Genomic DNA, 25,100 nt, shown 5'->3' on the forward strand with positions numbered 1-25,100 from the left:
AACTTATAACTAAGTCACCTATATAATAATATCCTCCATTTTCACGAGCTATCTAGTAAAGCCCATGGGAATCTGGGGAGGACTACAGCCTCCCAGAAGGTACTTTGCCCCGTATCACTAGACCGTTCATAATTTCAGACTTGTTCCTTGGAGAAATATAAGAGCACGCTGAAATGGCCAGTGGCAAAACCAAATTGAGTCCAACACAGCCTAGAAGAATTGAGCTTCCACACAAAAGGGTATTTTCCTTCCTCTTAATAGGCTCAGTAATGAGCTTGTCAGTTTTGGCTTTGAAGAATTACCTGCTTGTTGTCTGGGGTTTTTTTAGATTTTTTTTTAATTAAAAAATAAAAGCTATAAAAAGCTAGAGGTAGTTTTAAACTGCAAGGTTCATATCTGGGGCGAGTATTTCTCTGGAGCTGAGGGACATTTTTCATTCAGACTAGTGTAAAACAATACTCGAGGGGAAAAAAAGTTGAAAGAGAAAGCATTAAAGGAATAGGAACTCAGAGACCTCTTCCCGCTTCCAAATCGACCATCTCATGAAATGAGTGTATTTCCTCCCTGTGAATTCTATATTTAATCCAGAGAGATCACTGACTATGCCTGAGCAACCTGGCAGCCCTTTTCCTCCTCTTCAAACAGACCTCAAGATTCACTCTTGGCATTGTCTAATGAGCCGTCTACGTCTCCCAAGAACATACATCCTTACGGATTTCAATGAGAGCCGACAGGATCAGTGGAAAATCCACTTCCATTCCTTTCATTTTTGTTGCTTTCTTTAAAAAACAAAAGGATACACCGAGGCTCTCCCTGGAAAATCAGTTGGCATTGAAGGAATCTCACAGACCAAAGGACCTACCGCATGTTTCAAACCCTTGCAAAATCCTGTTTTGGCACCTAAGAGCAGACATTCTGTTTATTAAAGGAATATTCGCAGAAAAATGACCGTTCCAACTTTCACCAAAATCAGGTGACGTGCTGCTGGCACAGTCACGAACTTCCCCACCTATTTGAAGTTGCTTTGATGTCGGCAAGTAGTATGGGGTAATCAAATGGCAAGAGGAAATCGTTTCCTTTGCTATGTATAGTTCATGAGGCAGGTAAATAGCAGAACTTTGAACTGAGAAGCAGTAAAACAAAGAGGAAGATATTATTGTCATTCTCTCACAAACCATATTCGTAATCCCAAATACTCCAACAGCAACAGGATGATCTCATCTCAGGACTATTGTTTGTTGCAAGAGTTACAGATGAGATTTCACCTTTGTATGCTTTTCCCTACGAAGCTAACTGCTAATTAATCACATCACCCTCACTAGTCCCCTTTTTTTATGCTACAGAGGTCTGCATTAAAGGGTTGAAGGCTTTTCTGCAATCTGTCTTGCTCCTACTTCACTAACCTTTTCGTAGCCTCAAAATCTCAACGTACATTCCTAGTCTTAAAAAGGTGGTATTTTTTTCTGCTATCTTAAAAAATCCAGAGTACAGTGTTACCTTCAGGTATACAACTTATGGGGTTTCCATCGATTGCCAATTGAGAAGGAGTTAGTTTTGTAGCTATTGTACCGTCACTTCATAAGCATTCATTCCCATACGCAAGACTGAGGTCAGCATTTGGACCTTCTCGCTCATCTAGAGGATTCTTTTTTAAAAGAGGTTTTCTTTGTTTAAGATCCCACAAACAAAACCTGTTTATGGAAAAAGAGAGATTTTTTGAATACTAAAGTCCTTTATTCAACAACACAGAAATATCACAAAAACAACTTTACTGGGCAAATTGAATGTTTTTATACAGTTTTGTACATGCCCCATAAGTGATTATTTTTTTCATAAATACACTGTTTTCCAAAACTGGTTTTTTTTTCCATAATTGCACAAGCATACATACACCTTACACAAATATCTATTAGAAAATTTAATAGATAACTGCACAGTTCAGAAATAGGAGAACACTGTGAAAGGAGTACATTTCTGTGGCCCGTGTTTCTGAAAAAACCCTCCTAGTTCCCTGCAGTTGTGAAAATGGAGTACTTTCTAACATAGGAGCTGTCTTTTATTCACTAAGAATACAGTAGAGCTCAGCGTGAAACTGCCAAATTTAATAAAAACAAAATCTGAAACATTTAGCTGTTACATGAGAACCCACTGTTTGATATCACTATGCATCTAACCATGATCAAAGACCCACTACTGCTTTTTGCTGAATGCATTCGACCCTGAATGGTATGTTCATTTAACTACTTTCTTTCTTCATTATTTGATTACAGATATAGCCCATTTAAAGACTTTATATTCTTTAACATTAATTGTAGGACTTACATACCAGGGGTTCTGTACAAAAGGGAGTATTTCCCCTCATAGGGAGGGTCTGTTATTAATTGACAGAATGGGTACGTGTGCCTCCCTTTCAGCCTTACCATTTTTCATAAGTTTATCTGCGGTATGCCAAAAATGCTTCCATTAGGCTTAGTGCTCACACCTAGAAGACAGCGAAAGTATGTTCTGCTTTTTTTTTCTTCTTTTTTTTTTTTGTGGCGTCGTGAGAATGAAAGACATAGAGGAATGCAAATTCACATACTGGAAAATGGGTTTGGACCTTGTGAAAAGCACAAATTTGGTAATCAGAACTTGACAATAATCCGATTGACAAATATGTGTATAAACGGGGGGGGGGGGTAGGGCTGGGGTGGAGAGAGACAGGCCGGAAAAGGGATTTCCTTCTTCAAACATCACTAATTAAAATGCTCTATGCGCACTACATCATATAGATACTGTTTCAGCAAAATCTAAAAATTTGATGGTGCAAAGGAACATCCGAAATGAAAACCACATGGGTAAATCAAAGAAAAATCAACTCTTGTTCATTTTCAATAATTAACAGGTTTGCTTGTTTGTTTTAACAATTTTGAATTGACAGGTAAAACACCACAACTACAATATACAGATCCATCAGTTCTTTAAAACAAAACAACAAAACAAAAAAAGAAACCACATCAAGACATGCAACATTAGGGTATTAGACAGTAAGTACATTGCTATGAATATCTTTGTACACCTAATGTAGCCTGAACTTAATTTTGTCTCTGCTTCTGTAAGAGCAATCACAATTTTCCAAAAAGCAAGGCAAGCTTACCAGCCAGATGTGCAAATAAGGCTTCAGTTTGTAAATCAATCAGCATTTTGGTAGAGAAGACCTTACAGAGCTCGTATTGGTCTAGTGGTCAGTAACAGAGGCCCTAACCAAAAAGTCTCCAACACAAAAAAAAATCTGTACATGGCTGCCATACAAACAGATGTAAAGCTCATCGGATGGCTATTGAATGGGTGTTCAACTGAGGACCTCTTACAGACTGTAAGGGGGGCACCATGATAGAAGCATTTCAAATGTGACATTCCATCTCTGAAGCCATGTATGCGACGTCATACAACGCAAAGACATAGACACGTGCATCGACCCTAAGTTGAGGACGCAGGTGTAAGCCCAGCCCGCCCGCGCTCCTCCAGTTACCCCGGGTCACCCACGCTCTGCCCAGCCCTGCTGACACACACGTGTGACCTCGGAAGGTTTCTCCTCCTCCATCCCTCGGTCTTCGCTTTCTGGGCCATTCCCAACACCTGCCAGTCCTGCGAGCTCCCTCCCCTGCCAAAGCCGGCATCTCCCCCGCCTGCACAGGTCCCATACCGCGGCACTCCCAGCCATCCCCTGTACTTCACCAAGTGAGTGTGACCAGGGGCCAAAGGCTGAAGTACTTAGCAAAAAACAGAGAAAGTGCTGAAACAATAGGAAATATGAACGTGCTGTGCATCGTTAACCGGTTATTTCCATGCCCAGCATCTTGTCTGTGAAACTACTGGTAGTCCTATCTTGTATAAAATGATAAATCTATCAAATACATGGCACAACAGCATTTGCTTACTTTGATGGGATGGCCTTTTCACTCATGAGTGGTATGACAAAGCCAAGCAATAAAAAGTGATGATCAACTGATAATAAGTATCCCTAAGTTCAGAATCCTCCATATTTTTTACGACATGTGAGTTATATTCCTCCGTGCGCTGCCTTTTCGAGGAGCAGACATTTCCTCCGCGCAGCCAGAGCAGGAAGAAGAACGGCGGAGCATCCTTCTGGGGGCCTAAGGGACCAGCTGTTCAGCAAAGCTGAGATCAGTGGACCAAGAAACGTGTAGGGAGAAGCGGTCTTTTTTTAAACATTTTTTTTAAAAAAGTTCATTTTTATACCGCAAAAATATCCAGGCTCTTAAATGAACACAAGTGCAAGTGAGACCCAAACCAGTCCAACTGTCAAAACTCACTTAACTGTGAAGAGCTCCACTTGGACCAGAAATATTGCATTCCACTTTATAAAAAATTTACTCCATTGACTGAAAACGTTACATAAGAACTCATAGGTGAAGGGTAATTAGGCTGAGTCATCATTTTTTCTAAGGTCTCGTACTCACTTTGTTTTGCATCCTAGAACAACCTTTATATAGACGACTGGTTTTGCACATCCGCCTATGCTGGGAACTCAACCTCAGAGCACAGTGAAAAGCGAGTCAGACACCAGACAGCATTTTTGGAGAGATACCCCTCTGTAAAGCTCCTTTGGAAGCAATGCAAGTGCACAAACCACTACTCTAATATAGTGCTTGAAAGATTAATTTTAAATGTTATGTCTTCCCCTCTTACACCACCACGACGGAAGGTAATTGCTAGATGCGTCATAATCTTTTTATCTTGGAAAACTTGGCATCAAGTCTCTACGGAAGGATGCATGGTAAAACAGTGCTGCTGTTGCTGCTGCTGCTAAACAACTAGCAAAATAATAGTTAAAGCTAGAATTTATTGCTCCGGATTTAACTCGCAGAACCACACCATTGTGTACAAACCGTTAATCTCCATAGATGCTCAGACATGATTGTCTCCTTGTGTCTAAACACACAAAATACAAGCGGCTATCTGTACAGTTTACAGTACTGAAACACATATATTTGAAAATGAAGTATAGATATGTTACTTTTCAAAGATACATGACTTTATAGCAGGGGTTTACCCAAACTTTTTTTTTTTTTTTACAGCCACTTTAAAAATAGACAACAACTTCACTAGTATAGCTAAGTTACATCAAAGAAAGAATCAGTGTACTGAATATGAAGAAGCTGGCCAATTCCCCAGGCTCCCAGATTTTTGTCTTTTGCTTTTGAGGAAACCCCTATACATAAATGAAAATAGTATCTGAGTATATTCTTCAATGGCGGACTAAGCAGTTTCTTAAAACAAGACTTTAGCTTGCCATTCACTTCGGACTGCCTTGAAAATAAGATACACTACTGCTTAAAAGAACCACCGGAATGCTTCAGCGCTGGGAACAGGTGTTCTCTAAAAAAAAAGCAAGAAAACAAGTTAAGCTTTCTTTTGCGGCATTGGCATACTCGAGTTCTTCTAGTTGTTCTTTTCCTCTACATTTTAGGCACACTTTCAGTTATCTAGGAACAACACGATGCCTCACATTGCTTGACAATTAATAGAAACATCCTTTCTCCAAACACACACCATTTTAGGATCATACGTGATACATCGTACTCAGTATATAACACACCTAACATGCTGTTTTCTCCTTAGTTAAACAAGGTAGTCATGGAAATGTAAACATTGCTAGAAAAAAATCTCCTGGAAAACAGACAGTGCTTTTAGAATAACCACACAGTTGTACAATGGTTTCTGCCTGTGCCTTCGCATATCGGATGCGCAGTTACGGCTTGGTGGGTTTGCAGGTTAGACACACACTTTGGCAAGAACACTTCTTTTGATAGGGGAATAACAAAGGCATTGATCTGTCATTCAGAAAGTGTGCTGTGTCTACAGACGCCTTGGGAGCAGAGGTCGGCATTTTCAAACCTCAGGCCGGTCACCTCGTTCCAGGTTTAGTCTGCAATGCAGAAAGCACTTAAGCACATCCTTGACTTCATTTCAGCGAAGGAAACGTCCTACTGACTTGAGGGGGACTGCCAGACTGCCCACGTACTTTCTTTTGCACACATGCTGGACCTTGGCTTACAGAGAAATAGTCTACTTGCAGAGTTGCTACCCTCCCTCCTTCCCCCGCCTGTTGTCCCCCGAAAATGATATCCACTTGCATTCAGGTGCCTCCGTACACATTTGAGTACAGGCAAACTCCCTTCACAGCTTTAAAGTACAACATACATGAGAGACTGAGGCACTGAGCCTGCAAGGGCTGCGTCATTTCTGTGAGGTACTTCTTGCCCTCAATTTCCTTCAGTCAACAGATGATGAAAGTGCCCTTGAACCCATGCATCTAGACCCACTCATCTCTCCTCCAGAACTAATGATGATGCACTGACCAGGAAGGCAAGAGCAAGCCCTGAGATGACTTTGTATCAGTCCGCCCCAGCTCACAAGTACTTGTTTCATTAAGAAATGCCCACAAATAGTAGCATCATGTCTGATGAAATTCCCCTAAAAGCAAAACTCTGGAAAGTTGCAAATAAATACTTGTAATGAAAGAGTTCTCACTGATTTTGCTGGTGTCATATATAAATACCATGTCTCTTTTTGAAGGAATTCTTTCAATTTTGTTTCAGGGAGGACATTTTAAATGTTTTCCTAGTTTTTCCATAAAAATCCAATAAACCACGGACACTACAGTGTACAGTGTGCATTGTACTTGACGTCAGAATATTTCTTTCTGAATTCCAGGGAACTGCTCATTAGTATGGCAAGTATTTTTTGTTGAATAATTAGCCCATTTTGTGATAGTCAGGCTCAAGCAGTACACGGCTCCTCTTTTTGTAAAAGCTGTATGAAAGGGGAGCTCTTATTGTTATGTTTATCGCTCATGCCCATAAAAATACCAGAGCTGAAAGTCATTCTGCTGTGTCACCAGAATTCTGACCGGTGGTCAATTCAATACCTGCTCCCCTCCGCGAATGTTAAGCCTTAATAAATCATACAAAAATTAACTTCCAAAGACAATGAGCTGGTTTGTTGAATACAATCGCCCTGACCAGTATGAGTTTTCTTTGTGTCGGTGGTCCAAAAGTAGGAATTGCTCATATCCATCTTTACCAGTCCCTCTTCTGCCCTGTTATGCGTGTTTAGTGTAAGCACAAGTAGTGACAAAGCACAGCAGCCCTCCTCCCAAGATACGCCGAGGAGAGCTAATGCAATTGCTAGACCATCCGCACCAGTCTGTGTGGGCTGTAAGATGGCTGCTGAGAGCGAGGTATACAGATTTATAATTTATAAAGAGGTTGACTGCAGAAGAGGCTTGAGTTCGGAATGACAGGAAACAATTATATGACTAAATTGACCTCAAAAGAACAGCCAAACATGCAAATGTATTAAACTCAATAGATTGTCTTCACCTGAAAACTAAACGTAATACTCCGCTGTGGGTCCATCTGCCGAAACACAAAACCACAGCTAGACAGAGAGATTTAAAGACATAGTGACTGAGATGGCCTTTATTTATTTTCTTGCAGCATCAGGTTGAGTTACTGTCAGACGTTGTCATATCAGCTGGAAGTAAAGGTGCAATGTCTGATTAAAAGGTCATTCAGACCTTTGAATACACAGAATAATATTTTTGAAGGGCAAAGCTGTGGTTTAATATGTGTGCTTTTGAAAAACTACAAGATAAGGAATTTTGCATCCGCATACTAAGTTCTAATTAAAGATATACATTTACAATTAAATATCCATTGCGCTAACCCCCGATTTGGGAACTAATTATTAATCCACGCTTAAACAAAAAAGGAAGCTTTTAAAATTGCATAGGTGGATCGAGTTTAATCTAAGCCAATTTATGTGATGAAATCCATAGATTTTACCACTCCAAGAATCAAGGTTATTTCCAGACAAAAAGAGACCCTTCAGCCCATTTAGTGGTTCAGCACACCAACATACAAGCTTAAGTGCAATGACCATCTACCACCTGGCTGTATACATCTGGGAGCCCCAGCTGGGGAATCAAACTCTCGGCAAGATTACAGCACATTTCTGGATCTTTGTGCTGCCGGCAGGGAATCATTATCCTGAGTGACAGGAAAGACAGATCCCCTTGGAAGCCTGGGGAGGGGTGGCGAGGAGCAGAACCAGAGTTGATCAGCATGGTTTTGCTGTAAAAGCCTTCACTGCTCGTGCTGGTGCAAATGCTGACAAATGGCAGGCTTGCTCCCAGGAGGATGCTCAGAAACCCGCAGCCCTGGCTTCTCCAAGCAGGTAATGCCATAAAGCGTGGCGCTCGAGAGAATTTATCCCTGCACAAACGCGGGATGAAATGACCTCCACGCTTTCAAACTCTCTACTCTGTTCCCTTCTTGCCAGCTTTCACTGCAAAAGAAGCAGCTCAAACATTTGAAATTTGAAATTTTAATTGTTGCCTTGAAAAATCAGCTTCACATAGGGAACCAAGTGAGCTACATTTTTGGAGGAGGTAAAAAAGGCAACCGAAACCAACAGAAGAGTGAAAGTCCCTTCAATTAAGCAGCAACGGAAAAATGACACCTACGTGTCTGTACTGGATGCCCCACACAGAAACGTAAAAGCAGACCCTTGCTACATGTGTGTGTGTGCACGTGCTGCCAACGCATGTAAACAGCACACCGGCAGGTGCTGTAAATTCCTCACCAGAGACTCCATTTCGACAGCTGAGCTCTGTATTTTCACAGCAAAAGCATTCATTAAAGAATGATGGCTCCCACAGCCCCCCCGGGGTGACTGACCGACTGATGGTGCAAGGCGTGGGGTGTCAGGCGGCGGGCTCTGCTCACCCAAGGCCCGCCTGCTTGCCCAGCCCAGCCCCATCCCTTGGCGAGCTCACGTCTACGAAACCTGCCGGAGATCCCTCTTGCCTTGGCTCTCTGAGTCTTGCAGCTTGCAGCCGCCTGAAAGACTTGGTACAGAGATCAGGAATCAGGAAAGTCGGCCGCTCCTGCTTGGGATGCTGTTGCTTGGGGCGCAGCCCAAATTCACAGCTGCATAACCAAGACTCACTGTAAGTCATCTGTATTATTATTTTCTGCAAGGCTAGGGAATCACTTGGGTTGAAGTGAACCACATTCAGAAATAAAATGGAATAATAAAATACATCAGAGCACTACATGATGATGACCTAATACTTTACCAATGTTAAAAGATGTTGCGTTATGTAAGAATACTTTGATGTTTGATCCATGAGCAAAAATCCTGCTCTCATTGAAGCAAACCCGCATGTTGGCTACAGCAAATTATTGGCCAGATGTGGCACTCCTCATTCCTCTTGAGGAGTCCTGGCTGAAACGATCCAGCCCAACAGAGGCCCTTTGGGAAGTATATTGCAGCTGAGGTACGTTCAACAAGATCCGGGCTACCTGACAGTCTTTACACAACCACAGAAATAGACCGCGGTGAAGGAACTTTGTCCTTAATGAATCTCAAATTCACATGGCAAGGCAAACGAAACCGGTGGATTTCCCAAAGCAGCGGGACTGGTGCTGGCCACATAGGGAAAAACGACCTTACCAAGGTCTGCACAGAACCCCACGTGAGCTTCTCACCCTGGAAGACAATCCCTTCTTGAAATGCCTTCCACAAGAGGAGCAGTTTGGCACTTAGGCCAGGGGACGTATAGCATGAAATTTGGCCCGCTAAGTTATGTACATGTATATGTGTGTATGTATATCTCAATATACACATATATGTACATATCTAGATATATGATCAGAGATAGAGAAATCTGGTGCTCCGTGATGGCCAAAAAGTTCAGCTGGAAAGTCATGGCCCCTGCACAAAATGCAATTTGGATCAATCAGCAGCCCAGCCCAGCAAATACTGACCACCACTGGCCATAAAACAGTGACTGTATGCTTCTCTTACACCTGTGTGAATGTGGGCTACACACCTAATCAGTCCCACAAAACTCACACGACTGCCAGCGAGAAAGCAAACTGGCCTTTCCTCCATGTCACGCCTTGTATTTCCAGTGCTGCAAGCTAATTTGGGTGTCAGCTTGACCACACGGGAAATGACCTCAAATATACACACAGTGCTGCTTATACATAAACAGCGCAGAACCTGGTGCAAATCCATGTGCTCCAAAACTCACTTTCCATCCCCAATTTCCCTCTTTGGAAAGACCCTTCCCCAGCCAAGCGCCGGGCTGCAGGGCACGCGTGGCGGTATGGACCCAGCCTCGTGGCTGGAACAGGGTTGTGCGTCTCGCTGAGCAGAGCGACGCGATCTCCTGACCCACAAAGCAACACCATCTCCTGACCTGCAGGCAGGCGCCCTCCCCGGCGGCAGAGGCAGCCCGCCGGCAGGCGGGTGAAGGATGCCTGCCGCCTCTCCTGCGCCGGCCTGCTCTGCCACCGGTGAATGCTGTCTGGACAGCATCTCCCCTCCTTACTTGCCTAAATACTGAGCCACTCTGAGAGGAAAGCGGCCTTTGAAAGTATCTATGGCCCACTTTGTTCCGCTCATAAATATACATTACCTACAGCAATGACTTTGGGGAAAACCTCCTGACGCTCAGATTCAGCTCACACAGAGTCTCCTTGAATGTTTTTCTTCAGGCGAGGAGGCTTGGGGGCAAGAAACCGGTGAGTGAACTGCATCTTCTGGAAACGTGGAAGGAAGGAAAAGGCAGAGCCCAGCGCACGCACGTTTCTCCCAGCCACTCTGCTCCCTGCCCTGGAGGTATGCCGAGAGTCCCACCGCACCGACACCGAGGGGGCTGTCTGCGGCTGCAAGGGAACGAGGCACTGCTCCTGCACGCGTCGCGGCTTCAGCACGCATACACGCCGGCTGGCACGGGAGAGCTCTGCGCAGGAACAGCCCACGCCTCTCCCTCCTGGCCTCTTCCCACCCAGCCACAGGCCCACAGGAGGGATGCACCAGCTCTGGATGAGCTGTGAAACAGTCCACGAAGCTGCTGCTCCCCACAGCTGCCAAAATCCCTGGCTGCCCACAGACGCTGCGCTCCTTCTCGTTGTACGTGTTATCAGGCGGTAACAGATGTCCTCTAATAACGAGCTTATTCTTGGACTTAGCAGATAAAAAGGGACACGTATGCCAGGTCAGAAGCTCAGTGGTGAGTTTGCTTCCACAGCCCTCCTTAAAATATCTCTCCCCATACCTGAGCTACAAGCCTGTCTCCCTTCATACCAAGGATGAGATTTAACATTTATTTTAAAAGTCAGCTTTATTTGCTCCGAGAGGACATGCATCTGCGTGCTGGCAGTTATTTTTCCACTTGTGCTACATATCTCTCAGGCCATATTTGAGACAAACCAGATTTAGAACATACCAGATTAGGAAACTCATTTGACTTTCTCTGCCGCCAGCTCCACCAAGTGAAAAGTAAACCTCCACCATGGGACACTGCCAATAGAAACTTAAAAAATGTACTCCTAAGTCAGGGTCGTGTTTTGAAAACCCAGCTTCTCTCAAATAGCTCACTCAGCGGTAACCTCAGGAGATTTCACTGGGTCTAGCTGGGGAATAAAGGATATGTGCTCATGGCCATGGGAGAGCAAGAGACCTGCCACTGTAGGGCCAGATCCTGCCACTTGGACTCAGTGTCAGCAGCAGGCAGTAGCTCCCCAACTAAATCAATAGGATTAGTCTGAGGAGTAATGTGTTTCTCCACAGGAGAAAGAACGAGCAAACGTGTCCCTCATTTACATTCAGTACACACCATATTTTATTTTATATATTAATTTTTTTCACTTTATATATGAGATTAAATTTGGGGAATGGGTAAACAATTTCACTTTTTTGATCTGAAAAAATGCATAACACCATTGGGGAAAACAGATGGCAAATACAGATCAGGAATCATAAGGAATCCAGACTAATGCTGTCAAAGAAAAACAGCTCAGTCCCAGGAAATGTTAGTGATGGAGCCCCTCTCCGTGCTGGTGAGCACCTACAGCTAAGAGCAGCCAAGCTAGCTTTCAGCGAAGCGGCTCACACGCTCCACCATCGGTCTTGAAATCCCTGAGGGGGCAGCTCAGGCCACTAAGCATGGCTTGCACCGAGGCTGGCAGGCACAAGCGTCACCCCAGGATGCGGGCAGAGCCCTGGAAAGGAACACATCTTCTCTCCCCCTTCCCTCCCAGGCTGGGAGTAATTGGCTGCGGTTGCCTTCCAGCACACTCCCTCCCTTGTGCCAGCGCAGCTCTTTTGGCCAGCAAGCCGAGGGACGGAGCCAAGTCTCCACCTCTGCCGCCCCGCTCGCTCCCGAGGGGAGCAGCCGGCTTGGCCGCCGGCTTCCCTGTGCCTGGCACCCCACGCGCGGGGCTGGCAGCGCTGGGCAAGCCGGGGTCGGGAACTCCTCCTGCCGTCTGCTACCCTGCAGCCGTGTTCCAGCTGGCCATGCTCCGGCCTCAGACGGGGGCTCCTAACGGCTTTCTGGCAAAAGCAGCAGGGAAGACATCAGAGGTTTGGGTTTTCAGGTTAGAGGTCTCTCATATCTCACTGCCAAAGGGATTCACACTTCTTTCCCTATTTCTACATCCCTCTCGAGCAGTTTGTGCAGTTCCTTCAGTTTTTCAGCTATCCCTGTACCTGAGGATGGAGCTGCTAAGCCCGCTAGAGTGCCTATTCAGCTTATGTGACTATTTTGCTTTTTTGTATTTATTATTTGCATTCCAGCAGCATCTGAAGGCCTCAGGCAGAATGAGGGATTGTTTCTGTTGGTTCTGCCTGCCCAGCCTCTCAACCAGTAGGTCTGGCCTGTCTCCCGCTTTTTCAGGGACGGGGAAGGGCTCGTACAAGCTCTAACACAGTGTTACTTCAGAGCCAAGACTGATGCTAAGCAGGTCAGAAAAGCTGTCACTCAGTGCTCCCATACTGACTGTGGGAATTAGTATCAAATAGCCCAACGTTTTATTAGCATAAAGCAGAAACCTCTGTTACTGAGAAAAGTTTTATAGAGAAATGCTTGGATGCAGGTTTGTTACCACCATGCAACATAAAACCCAAGACCCTACAATGCAAAAGACACTAAAAATGGAATATCCACACCACTGCTCAGCTTCTGCTTTCACCTAGGACCCGCCTGGTTACTTCTGCTGACTCTCTGATAACGTCTGTCAGACACTATCAACTAGAAGTGTGCCTGCCTTCTGCAGTGGATGTACCACGTGCATACACCTCCCCCTCTCTCACACACACACTGCCATTCACCTTCTCCCTAATCAAATCTCTGTGAAGACCATCCATCAGTCCCTATCATTTATCCTTCCCACACACACACGCACACAAAACAGAATTATTCTTGTTAACATTCATTCCATTAATGAGAAATCCCTGTTGGTTCATCATCCAGTGGTACAAGTCTTTGCACTCACAGGCTGACATCTCTATCATCCTCCAAACTGCTGCTCTGGGGTACAGTAATCTCTTACAGACTGGTCTCCAAGCACAGGGGAGGCACGTTTCTCAGTACCAAACCTAAATTTAAATCTCTTTCCCCTAGAGCTGCTGGAGCTTCAGCATCTTTTTCTCCTGCATGGAACCTAAAATCGGCTACGATGCCTCATTGGTTAGCTAACTGCTTCTGTCCTTTGGGATTTTTCATACGCTGTTGATAAAAGAGCCAGTGAAAAATATATCTATTAAATGCTTGGCCTCTGCTTGCTTGTTTCTTTTTCTGCAAAATTTGGGGGGGAGGGGGGAAGGAAGAAGAAAAAATAAATTCACTCAAATGCAGTACTCAGTCAGTTACCTGGGCTGAGGGAGTATCTTCAGCCAATGCCTAAGACTCATTAGAGGTGCCAGTTTGGCTCTCTCACAGCTGGTGAGCACCATGTATTGTCCGATTAGATGCAGGGAGAGCAACGCAAACTCTTATACAGCAGGTTACCACAATTCCTGACTGGAGGGGAAAACATGAAAAGATTGTAAATGGCTCTGAACCCCATTCATTCCCGGGTATGTCTTCTGAAATTTTCAAGGATGACAATTAAGACCCATCTCAGTGATTATTTTCATGACACTGTCACCTCCGCTGGACTTTGACCTCCAATTTATTTCACATCAGCCTCCAAGCAACCAGCCAACTGTGATCACCGCTTCCCAGAGCTCAGATGAACTGGTGATTTAGAGGGAACAGGTTTTACATCATTACTAAGTTTGTGTCATCGAGTCCTCTCCCACCCACTCCCTGGTGGCTAGCTATTCAAACCCATGACCCTTCCAAATATATTTTCTCCTCTTTTGCTCACTGTAAAACCAACAGCCTTTGTTTGACTGATACCACTCACTTTGGAGATCACATATTTAACAACATATACTCCTTGCCTCTCCTTTTCCATTCCTGACCTCTTTAACTGCACCACAATAATCACGCTCTGCCCTCCTTGTACCTTCAACACAGATGGCTAGAGCCCTTCAGCTCTCCTCCAAGCCTGTAACTGCCAAGGCTGCTGCATCACCTCTGCATCCCCACCCGGCAGTTAGGATGTGCAGAAGGGTGGATGTTACTGAACCACAGTTGTTTTGGGGTATTTCTTTTGTGATGATGGAGCAAATTGTGTTAACATAGTGCAGACTGATGTGCTGTCAGCATGCTCCAGCTTCCCTAGGACACGCAGTACACACCACCGAAGAAACCTCTAAGCCCAAGCAGTCCTTGTGCAACAAATCATCATCTTCAGCCTTTCATTTGCAAGCACCCCCTCCCTCTTTCACATTTGTCAGCTTGTCTGTATGTATGCCTTTATAATTTCCTTAGCTCTTGAACAACTTGTTCGGATCATGCGACTCCTCCCATACCACATGCTCACCCCGATACCCAAATTCTCTCCATAAATTCTAGTCAATTTAAAAAAATGAATTAAAAAAACTGGATTACCCTATCAACAAGGGCACATGGAAAGCCCTGCTTACCCCCAGCAAGGTCCCCTTCTGCTGTGTGAAGTCTTGGCCTTCCCCTGCAGAAGTGCTGGGAAGACAATTACTGGTGAGCTCTTCAACTGCCTTACCTGAATTACTAATGGCAAACCTCCTGCTCATAGCAGCAGACATATTCCGCACTCTTCTCACCAGAGGAGACTCACTGCCATATTCAGCACTACCACTGTACCCTTCCTGTCAGCAGATGACCTCCAGTGCTCAGTCGGTCTGCCCCATGGTAACTGCGTCACTCCTATGGAGGAGCAGGCACCCCCTCACCGAGGTTTTGCACGTTATAACCAACCCTCAACCACTTTTGCGTCCTCCTCTGTTGGAGCACTCTGCAGCTCTTCTTTCCTCCTTCTCTGTCCTCATCTTAAGAGATATCCATCCTGCACTCCCTAGGATTTCCCATCATTTTCCAGTGTTTATTAAGTTCCTCCCTCCACCTCAACTTTTAATACTGCTTCTCCGCTTCCTAAACCACTGAATAATCTCTCTCATCTCTGTACAAATAACTCCTAATCAAATGAAGTCTGATACCAGCTAATGGGGATCCTATATAGAAGTACAACAGAGACCATGGCCACAGCAGTCTGGAACTGAAAGGAATACTGTCCTGAGACAGGAGAGGTGCAAAGTTTTAAAATGTCCAACACTTCAGAGACTGAGATAAAGGAAAATACTGAGGAGAGCAGGGGAAAGAATAAAACCCTATGGTGAGTGAGGGAAAGGCATTTGATGAGTTTGCTGCCCGCCAAGAACACAGTATCCGGCATGACCCAGGCTGCCTTTATTCCTTTTACATTCTCGTATCTCACTTGACACTGGAGTGTCTGGTTAAATAGGAAGGAACGGAGAAACTCTGGAAAACTGCAAAAAAATTCAACAGGCTTCACGCATACCTGGCTATGGATTTTTATAGTGTTAATTAAGAGGATGCCTAGGAGTTCCAGGGAGGAGAAAATATTTCCCATAATGTCTGAGAGTAGAAGTTAACAAGCCTGCTGGGATCTTTTTAGCCCCTGCAGAGCTAAGGCTTCAACATTATTAAATGGCTGTCGCATCTAAAGTATGGTGCAACATAACTCAACACACAACAGAAAGCGCAGGATGCTGAAATGGGGGATGACTTTAGATTACGCCGCCGAGTAATTCAATTTCAGGACAAGTATTTGCATGTGACTGAACAAGATACGACTGTGGAAAACAATAAAGGTACCCAAAAGAAGAGAGAAGACAGACACAGCAGGCTGGGCTCCCAAATAGCAAAAAAGTGTCAAATGAAACCGTATGCTTCAAGACATTGTGGTTCAGTACGATCATTCAAAGCAGATGAGCTATCAAAAAATACAGACACTACAGAAGCAGAGAAACGCTTTCTTCGGATGGCGGTACTCCTCAGAAGATGTGGTATCTGCTGGCAATTTTTAAGCACATAGTCAGTGACTCAGGAATTGTCAGCGACCGAGGCCAAGTCCCAGGGACTTTCTTACGGTGACATGAGTTACTTTCTGGTGGACTGTCCAGTGGGTGAGGAATTGGTTAGATGGTTGCACCCAGAGGGTAGTGGTCAATGGCTCAATGTCCAGATGGAGATTGGTGATGAGTGGCATCCCGCAGGGGTCCGTATTGGGACTGGTACTGTTTAATATCTTCATCAATGACATAGACAGTGGGATCAAGTGCACCCTCAGCAAGTTTGCAGATGACACCAAGCTGAGTGGTGCGGTCGACACGCCAGAGGGACGGGATGCCATCCAGAGGGACCTGGGCAAGCTCAAGAAGTGGGCCCGTGTGAACCTCGTGAGGTTTAACAAGGCCAAGTGCAGGGGTCCTGCACCTGGGTTGGGGCAGCCCCCACTATCAATACAGGCTGGGGGATGAAGGGGTTGGCCCTGCCGAGAAGGACTTGGGGGTACTGGTGGATGAAAAGCTGGACGTGAGCCAGCAATGTGCACTCGCAGCCCAGAAGGCCAACCATATCCTGGGCTGCATCAAAAGCAGCGTGGCCAGCAGGTCGAGGGAGGTGATTCTGCCCCTCTACTCTGCTCTGCTGAGACCCCACCTGGAGTCCTGCGTCCAGCTCTGGAGCCCTCAGCGGAAGAAAGACACAGACCTGTTGGAGCAGGTCCAGAGGAGGGCCACGAAAATGATCAGGGGGATGGAACACCTCTCCTATGAAGAAAGGCTGAGAGAGTTGGGGTTGTTCAGCCTGGAGAAGAGAAGGCTTCGGAGAGACCTTATTGCAGCCTTTCAATACCTAAAGGGGGCTTACAAGAAAGATGGCGGCAAACTTTTTAGCAGGACCTGTTGCGACAGGACAAGGGGGAATGGCTTTAAACTAAAGGGGGGTAGATTCAGGCTAGACATAAGGACAAAATTTTTTACACTGAGGGTGGTGAAGCACTGGCACAGGTTGCCCAGAGAGGTGGTGGATGCCCCATCCCTGGAAACATTCCAGGTCAGGTTGGACGGGGCTCTGAGCAACCTGATCTAGTTGAAGATGTCCCTGCCCACGGCAGGGGGGTTGGACTAGATGACCTTTAGAGGTCCCTTCCAACCCAAACTATTCTATGATTCTATGATTCTTATTGCCCCTAACTCACTTGGGTACATCCGAAAAGCTTATCTTAAAGCCTTTCCCTACTCAATCAGCAGCTGCTTCCCATTGCAACCAGCGATCAAAAGGATTATGCTGCATTTGATGAGACTTTAAGGTGTACGTTCTAGGTTTGCCTGCTTAGAAATATTTCACCAAGCCTAACCCTGAAAATACATGCATGTTAAGAGTCAGAAGACTACTAATTTTCTTTTTATAGATACAAATTTTTAGGATATTTGGAAAGGACCTGTTCTCAGTCATTGCTATGCATCAAATGCATGACAGCATACAGAAATTAATAGCTACCTTTTGTTTACCTCTCTAGAGCACATTTCTTTTAAAACCAAAAATGCAGTGCCAAGATGTTGCTCTTCAAAAGGGTCCGCTTTCTGACATCCTAATTCATTCTCCAAGTGAGCAAGGTCTTCCCTGACTTCAGTAAAGGTGTTAGGTATCCACCTAGCAAACAGAATTGCACGGAAAGTGGCCCAAAAAACCAATAATATGAACATACATGAACAGGCAGGCAAAAATTGAGACTGTTACTTACTGTTACCCGCCCCGAATTAGCGGTATATAACATGATACTCACATATCTACCAGCTTAAACTAGTCTCCCTATATGAATAAGGCATGATGTGTATAGTCCACAACATTTTGTACAAACACAGAATTGGTTAAGATTTTTCCAAAAGTGCTGTAGCTGGCATAGGAGTCCAAGTCATGATGGTTCTATGCACCTCTAACTGAAATACGTAGTCCAAAGTGACTTAGACAATTTGGAAAAAAAAGAAAAAAAGTACTTACTATGCTAATTACTGCTTTAGGAAAAAAAAGGTCATCATTCATCATCTTTCTCACGACACATGCAACTTGTCCAGCCTAAACAATACACAGAGATTTCATTATGTCAGCTTAAAAAAATAGACTAACCAATCAGTCACGACACTGAAATCCAAAGTCTGGCACAGAAACCTGATGCCCCAACTGTATAACCTATATTAGTACTTAGAAAAATGTGCAAAGAACTATTCAGTGCAATCAAAATGCAGAACCACCACAACCAGTTAACCTCTCTTACCATACGGACGATTTCACTGGCAAACAATCATAGTTCAACAATTTAAAACAAGCAATTTCCAATGCAAGTAGAAAGCAGTATTTGTATGAAAGAGGCTGTTAAGCCCTCGACTAGCCTACAATTTTGCTGAATTCCTTGAAATTCTGCTCAGTTCTGTACCAAATCCCACCACTAAGAGATCACCTTAGGCAGGAGAAGCTTCATTTTTGCCCCCCTTTAACAAACTACACTGTATCAAATAGCAGTTTATATAATGTCTGTTCTAAATTGTATGCTAATATCACGGGGTTTGGGCACTTTCTTTGCTTTGTAAGTATCACACAAGGAAAGGGAAACAACAACATATGAAACAGTAAAACAGACGACATCCAACTCCATTTCAGAGGCTATCCCTTGCGCTCAGTAGTTTGCCAGAACTGTAAGGAGACCAAAAGCTTGACTCCGCTGGGCTCTCAACATCTTCCTCAACCCCATGTCTCCCACCAACCGCAATACATTCTCACCTTGCAAGATGTGATCCTAACGCAGAAGGTCAAATAGCTTCAACAAGATTTCCAAGCGGCAGAGATCAGGCACCGGTGAACAAAGACACCTGCAACTGCTCTGGTCTCTGCCGGAGGTGGCAGTAGGAGGCCTTGTGTTGTCCCCAGGAACCTCCACAGGTCAAAAGGAAAGCTCGTCGCCAAACGTATGTTTATTCCAGACACGTAAAATCTGGATGAAAGTGACAAAAACCGTTGCAAAACGCTCAACAAAGGTCAAATCTCGCCCTGCCTCTTGCCTCCCCTGCTTCCTGCCAACACCATCACCGCAGGATCGTGCGCCGTGTTGGAAGCCCTGAACGAGAGCGCTGCAGTCACCCGGCAAGGGCTCTCGTGTGGCGCCAGCAGCCAGTTCCAGTGCCAGGCACCCTCCCTGCAGGCTCAGGCCTGGGAACAGAAAAACAAGAGCACCCTGGCAGAGCACAACAGGCACGCACGAGGAGGAGAGAGGAAAAAACCAGCATTCAGGGCCGATCAGGGCTCTACAGCCAATAGCCAACGTGAACTGCGCTCGGGACAGACCGCGATTCTTGCTCCAGCTGTAAACGCCCATGGATAGGGACTGCTTTTTTGCCTGCTTGCACAGTGGTTAACACATGGGGAGCCTCGGTCAGATGGAGGGCTACGAGGCAGCGGCAGGGAGGTGAGAAACACTGCCATACAGCAACACTGCAGTGAAGAACAGCAACGCAGGCTCCAAGGTGGTCTTTCTTTCCACCTTCTAGTTAGCCACTTGGATCGTGTTAGCTGCCTACTAAAAAGCATCAGGCTTTTCAGTTCCCCCTCATGCTACCCAATTCCATCGTGCCGTCGCTTAACTTATGCACGTAATTTAAAGCTAGATAGACGGCAGGGAAATTGCTTCCTCTGAGGCCTCTACTAATTGACCCCTATCCACAGAGCTCAGCAGTCTTCCCTTAACAGCACTCACATGCGCTACCACAACACGAAGTACAAGTTAGGAGGTTGCCAGCGCAGCCTCTCTCCCCCGTGGCAATGCCATATGGTGTTAAGATCTTCAGGATCAGACGCCGTGCCTGCTGAAATCAATCATCACAACCCTATCCCCGGCGAAGGCCATCTCAAACTCCCGCTGGCTTGAAATGCAACTCAGCGAGGTGCCACAGATTTGGATGCTGGTATTTACTATTTCAGGTCAGTATGCAAACGTTTACTTTAATAGCACACATAGCAATTAGCGCGGCTGTTACGAACGAAGCAAGTGGCACCGGCTATGATGACAGCATGCCCAAACAGCAGATATTCCACATTTGGGACGAACCCTTCAGACCCTGCCAATGTGAGTCAGCCCCTCTGCCTGACTGTGCTGCCACGCGAATGCAAACGAGGAGCGGGGCAACTGAGATTCATACACTGAATCGGGATGGTTTACTTCAAAGAGAGGCAGATGTAAAGTAACGTCAGGCTCCTAATCTTCATAACCTGCAGCAGAAGTTATAGACGCATATACCAATCAGAGGAAAATAAGTAGTCTCTATGGGTAAATAAAGATTATGTCTCTTTAAACCGACTGTAAATCTGAATGAACACAGAATATACATACACAAGTAGGCAGCGTGCAACGTGACGTCAATCTTATTTTTATAGATTTATTATTACCGTACATAAAATTTCCTAGTAATAATAACATTCTATGAAAAATACTAGAGCATTGGGACACTTTTAACGTGAAAATAGTACAAGAAAAATAGGAAAAAAATAATTCAAGTGTTTAAAAAAAAATGCTGGGAGGGAAGCATTCCATTAAAAATGTAAGGGTCAGGGACTGGAAAGCATTCATGTGAATCTGTCTTCAACTCCACGTACTAACCTTGAGAGTTATATCCTATGCCTTCATTGCACCAGTAGAAGAAGAAATTTAAAGGAAAAAGAGAGAAATGGTTTCTGTGGGATCAGCCAGTTTACTGTTTATTGTTATTCTCGTTTTTCGTTTATTTCGTTTTTAAACACAGTTCTGCCCCCTGACTTGAATCATCTCCGCAACTTGCAGCCACTGTCTAGCGCAATTCACAAATCTTACACACATGTAGTGGACCGTGAGCCCCTCGATCCTTGTCGCATTTCCTTGGCACCATGCCTACGGAGGTGACGGGGGATCACCCACGCAGAGCTCTTGCTTCCCCCAAGAGCGCAGGCCAAAGCAGCCCCAGAAGCTCGCTCCGCAGGGAGGCTGCCCTCGCCCACCTGCAGCCACCGCTGGTGCTGCAGTGCCCTGGTGTAGGCCCTGTCACTCTCCGACACCCTTCCAGCTGGTGGCCTTACAGCCAGAGCGCTGCTGCTGCACATGTGCTTTAGGCAGCCCTGCTGTCACTCTTCATTAGTGAATTTAAATTAAAAAAAAAAGAAGAAAAGAAAGAAGACATAAGAAAAACAACCATATAAGGAAGTTACTCAGTTTGGGCACTCTTCCTCTCCTACTGAAAAACCACATTTCTGCAAAGAAATTAGCCACATCCCGTAACAAACTTTGTGATGGGCCACGACCTGCAGAGAAGCGATGCCTTACTGACATCTCCACAGCTGGAAAGAGAAACCTGTTTCCTTTGAGTCACGGTATAGCAGCAGAGGAGCTTTTGTGTTTATGTATCTGACGGAGCACAAACCGGGGAGGGGGGAGAGAGAATGAAGAAAAGAAGTGAAGGCAGGTGGTTATGAGAGTACACAAGTGGCTAATAAAACCACGGTTTTTACTAGTCACAGTGGTTAAACAATTTTAACGGGCGGCATTCTCATAACACGCCTGAGCAGCTTTTAAGGCTGTCAAACACCTCTGTCAAGAGCAAGGAAGTTCTGGAAATGTGTTCAGAGATGCACACAAACCCATAGGAAGATCTGATAACGTACAAATTCGTTTCTTCCAGAGATAGCTCACTTTCTGCACAAATCGATAAGCCATCAGAACCCATCATTTATCACAAACATTAAATCCCAGCAGCGTCCTGGTTTGCAAGCCTAATGAGGGAACCTGGCGCACAAAGGCACCCCCGGTGCTGGGTGGTGCGGGGGGGGATTCTCTGTGTCTCTGGTTCAGAGAAGTCTCTTCTAGGCTGTACTCAGCATTATAATCCATCATTAACAGACCAGGGCATTAAATATCTTCTTTGCGAACTTGCTATGAAACCAACAAAGGCATATTATTGAGAAAAACAAGAGTTGAAAACCCAATCTAGTTTCTAGCACCCGGGAAGTCCATCCTGGTTTTTACGTTAGTGATGTTGGGTCACCGTACATTCACAAAAAACAGCTAAGAGGATGCAGAGCTACAAACCAAACTTTCAGCAAGGACAGTTCACTCTTGCAAGGAGGAATTAATTAGTTGGTTTGATGAGGCTGGTTAGGAAAGCGTTAGTGGTATCAGCCAAATGTCAGTTAAACCTCCAAATGTTGCTTTTGTCCCATGGCGGTATCAATACCAACGCCATTATCTCCATTTATTTAACGCAGATCAAATTAACAGGCTCTTGGTGTTGCTTTTTCCCTGGAATCCCTCATCCCACCTCTTCTTGGAGAGAACTCCTGCAAGCAATGAGTTAGGGAATAAACTGCTCTGCGCATCCGCGCGCGCGCGCACACAGACAGAGGGAAGTTGCAATTTCTCACTTAGTTGCTAATTTCTGTGACTACAAATCTTGATGTCACCCAGCATACACTACTCCTCTGTACTAAATCCATCATCCTCAACACCTTCAGATGCATCTGATACGTGCGTCTAACCAGCAACACTATAATTTTAATAATGACAAGGGATTAAGTATGATTACTAGTCTTTCCTCTCGCTTGTTTCCTTCGCCTAACGATATCAACCAATTGCCGCTCTCCTCCCGGTTGTGTATTTGGGTTCCCATTGTCTGTCGTCCCCGATACATTAACCGCAATGTCTGCGACACGGGATCTGCCTGTCTCTCGTACGTCTAGCAAACCTGAAAACCTGTCGTTACAGCTTTGGGAAATGCAATACATTGTCAGTTCCGAGGACACATCGTAAAAATAACCGTATGTACAGTTCAGTCAGAAATCAGTTCAGTCATACCTGTGCTATTTTTCCATCGTGTTTTATACACCACGAGCGGGTTATTTCGTAAAAGATATTGCCAAAGAGATTACTTGGGCACGTTTCACCGACTACTGGGCTCTACGGCCAGTTGTCTGTCTTGGACAAACTGCTACCAGTCACCCTGGAGATGAACTCGCCATTACTTTCCCCTGAACTTCCGACGGCGGGAGCCAGGCGTTCAGCTAAAACTTTCCCTTTCCCACCTCCCCGTCCCTACAAACCGCCCCGAATCGTCATGATCGCCATTAAAAAAGAAGAAAAAGAGAAAGAAACCAGAGACAGCCAGCAGTCTTATGGAAATAGCACGGCAGGTTAACCAGGCGAGCAGCGTCTCGTAACGGCCACGAGCTGGCGGGGGGGGGGGCCGGGGCCCCCGGCCGGCCGGCCTCCGGGTCTGAAAGGCCGGGCGCTGCGGCCCGCGGCGGGGGGCGCCCGCGGGGGCGGCTCTCCGTCCCTCCTCGGCGGGGCCGGCGGCCGCGGCCAGCGCCGAGCTCGGCGGGGCGCCGCGGGGGGCGGCGTTTCTCTTCCCTGCGGGGCGGAGAGGGGGCGGGCGGCGGGGCAGCGCCGCGGGGGGCCGCGCCCGCGGCGGGGGGCACCCTCAGAGCCTGAAGGAGGCCTCGGAAAAGGGATGCTGCATCTTGAAGCTAGACAAGAAGCACTGGAGGGGGGGGGGCAGGGGGTTGAGGAGGGACGGCGGGAGGCTGGGGAAAAAGAAATCATCTCCTCTGACCTCTAGCGAAGTGCCCGGTTTTTTCTTAAGCTCTTCACATTTCCTAAATTTGCAGATCTGGTGTCCCGTTTTGCGGTTCCTGCAACTGCTGCAGACTCCACAGTTGATGAGCCGCTTGCAGGGCACGCACACCCCGCAGCGTTTCCGCTTCTTCTTGGCGGGGTTGCCCGCCCCGGCCCCGGCCCCGGCGCCGCCGCCGGCCCCCCCTCCGCCGCCGCCGCCTCCTCCGCCGCCTCCGCCGCCCCCCGCGCCGGCGGCGGCGCCCAGGGCGGAGGCGGGCGAGGCCGAGGCGTGGCTCTGCGGGCAGTCCGCCAGGTTGGCGATCTGGAAGGCGCTGTCTGTGACGGCGGCCGAGGCCGCGGCGGGGGAGTGCAGGGCCGTCATGACGATGACCCCGGGGGGCAGGGAGAGGCCGCCCAGCGCCGGGATGGCCGAGAAGGTGCCGACGCGCTCGGGGAGGTTCATGATCTCGGCTTCGGCGGCGCCGCACTTGAGCTTGTTCATGCACTCGCCGGCCAGCGGCCGGCAGTGCTCGGGGGAGAGGGTGGAGAGGAAGTTGCCGTTCGCCATGGGCAGGGCGGGCTGCTCGGCCGGCGGGCAGCCGGGCTTGCCCAGCCGCTGCGAATCGCCCCGGTGGTGCATGCCGCCCCTGCCGGCGTGCAGCGAGGAGGCGGCGGCGGCGGCCGCGGAGGCGGAGGCGGCGGCGGCGGCGGAGGAGGGCTTCCTCGCGCCGCCCGCCGCGCCGCCGCCGCCGCCGCCGCCGCTGCCCCAGAGCATGGCGGTGGCGGCGGCGGCCGTGGCGGTGTCGCAGTTCCAGGGGGACATGCCGATGCGGGCGGCGGCGGCGGCGGCGGCGCTGGGGAAGATGGGGGTGGTGATGCGGGCGATCTTGGCCGCCTGGGGGAAGGCGCCGCCGTTGGTCTTGTAGAAGGTGGCGAAGGAGCGGTACCTCTCCATCTCCGAGTTGTAATCCACAAGGCTGTTGAGGGCCCCCTCGGGCAGGTGGCTGTCCTTGGGCAGCCCCGGCGCCTCGGGGTTGGGGCCGCTCTCCACGCACACGTTGGTGTTCATGGTGGCCGGGGGGGACGGCGGGGAGGGACGGGGCGGGGGGGTGGGGGGCCGGGGGGAGAGGGACGGGGCGGGGGGGGTCGCTTAATCCTCCTCCT

The 25,100-nt window shown here is 47.0% G+C and overlaps 1 protein-coding gene across 1 annotated transcript; it reads right to left on the reverse strand.

The window, feature by feature from the left end:
- Window positions 1-606: 606 nt before the first annotated feature.
- On the reverse strand, window positions 607-25,005 carry CXXC4 (CXXC finger protein 4). The gene is made up of 3 exons (XM_076336840.1): window positions 24,203-25,005; window positions 23,935-24,118; window positions 607-5,382 (listed from the first exon to the last, which is right to left on the reverse strand). Exons 1-3 carry the CDS (start codon window positions 25,003-25,005, stop codon window positions 5,338-5,340), a joined length of 1,032 nt encoding a protein of 343 aa, XP_076192955.1. The 3' UTR covers window positions 607-5,337.
- Between the last annotated feature and the right edge of the window lie 95 nt (window positions 25,006-25,100).

Source organism: Aptenodytes patagonicus, chromosome 4 (assembly GCF_965638725.1).
Source record: "Aptenodytes patagonicus chromosome 4, bAptPat1.pri.cur, whole genome shotgun sequence".
In the NCBI taxonomy this organism is placed as follows: Eukaryota; Metazoa; Chordata; class Aves; order Sphenisciformes; family Spheniscidae; genus Aptenodytes; species Aptenodytes patagonicus.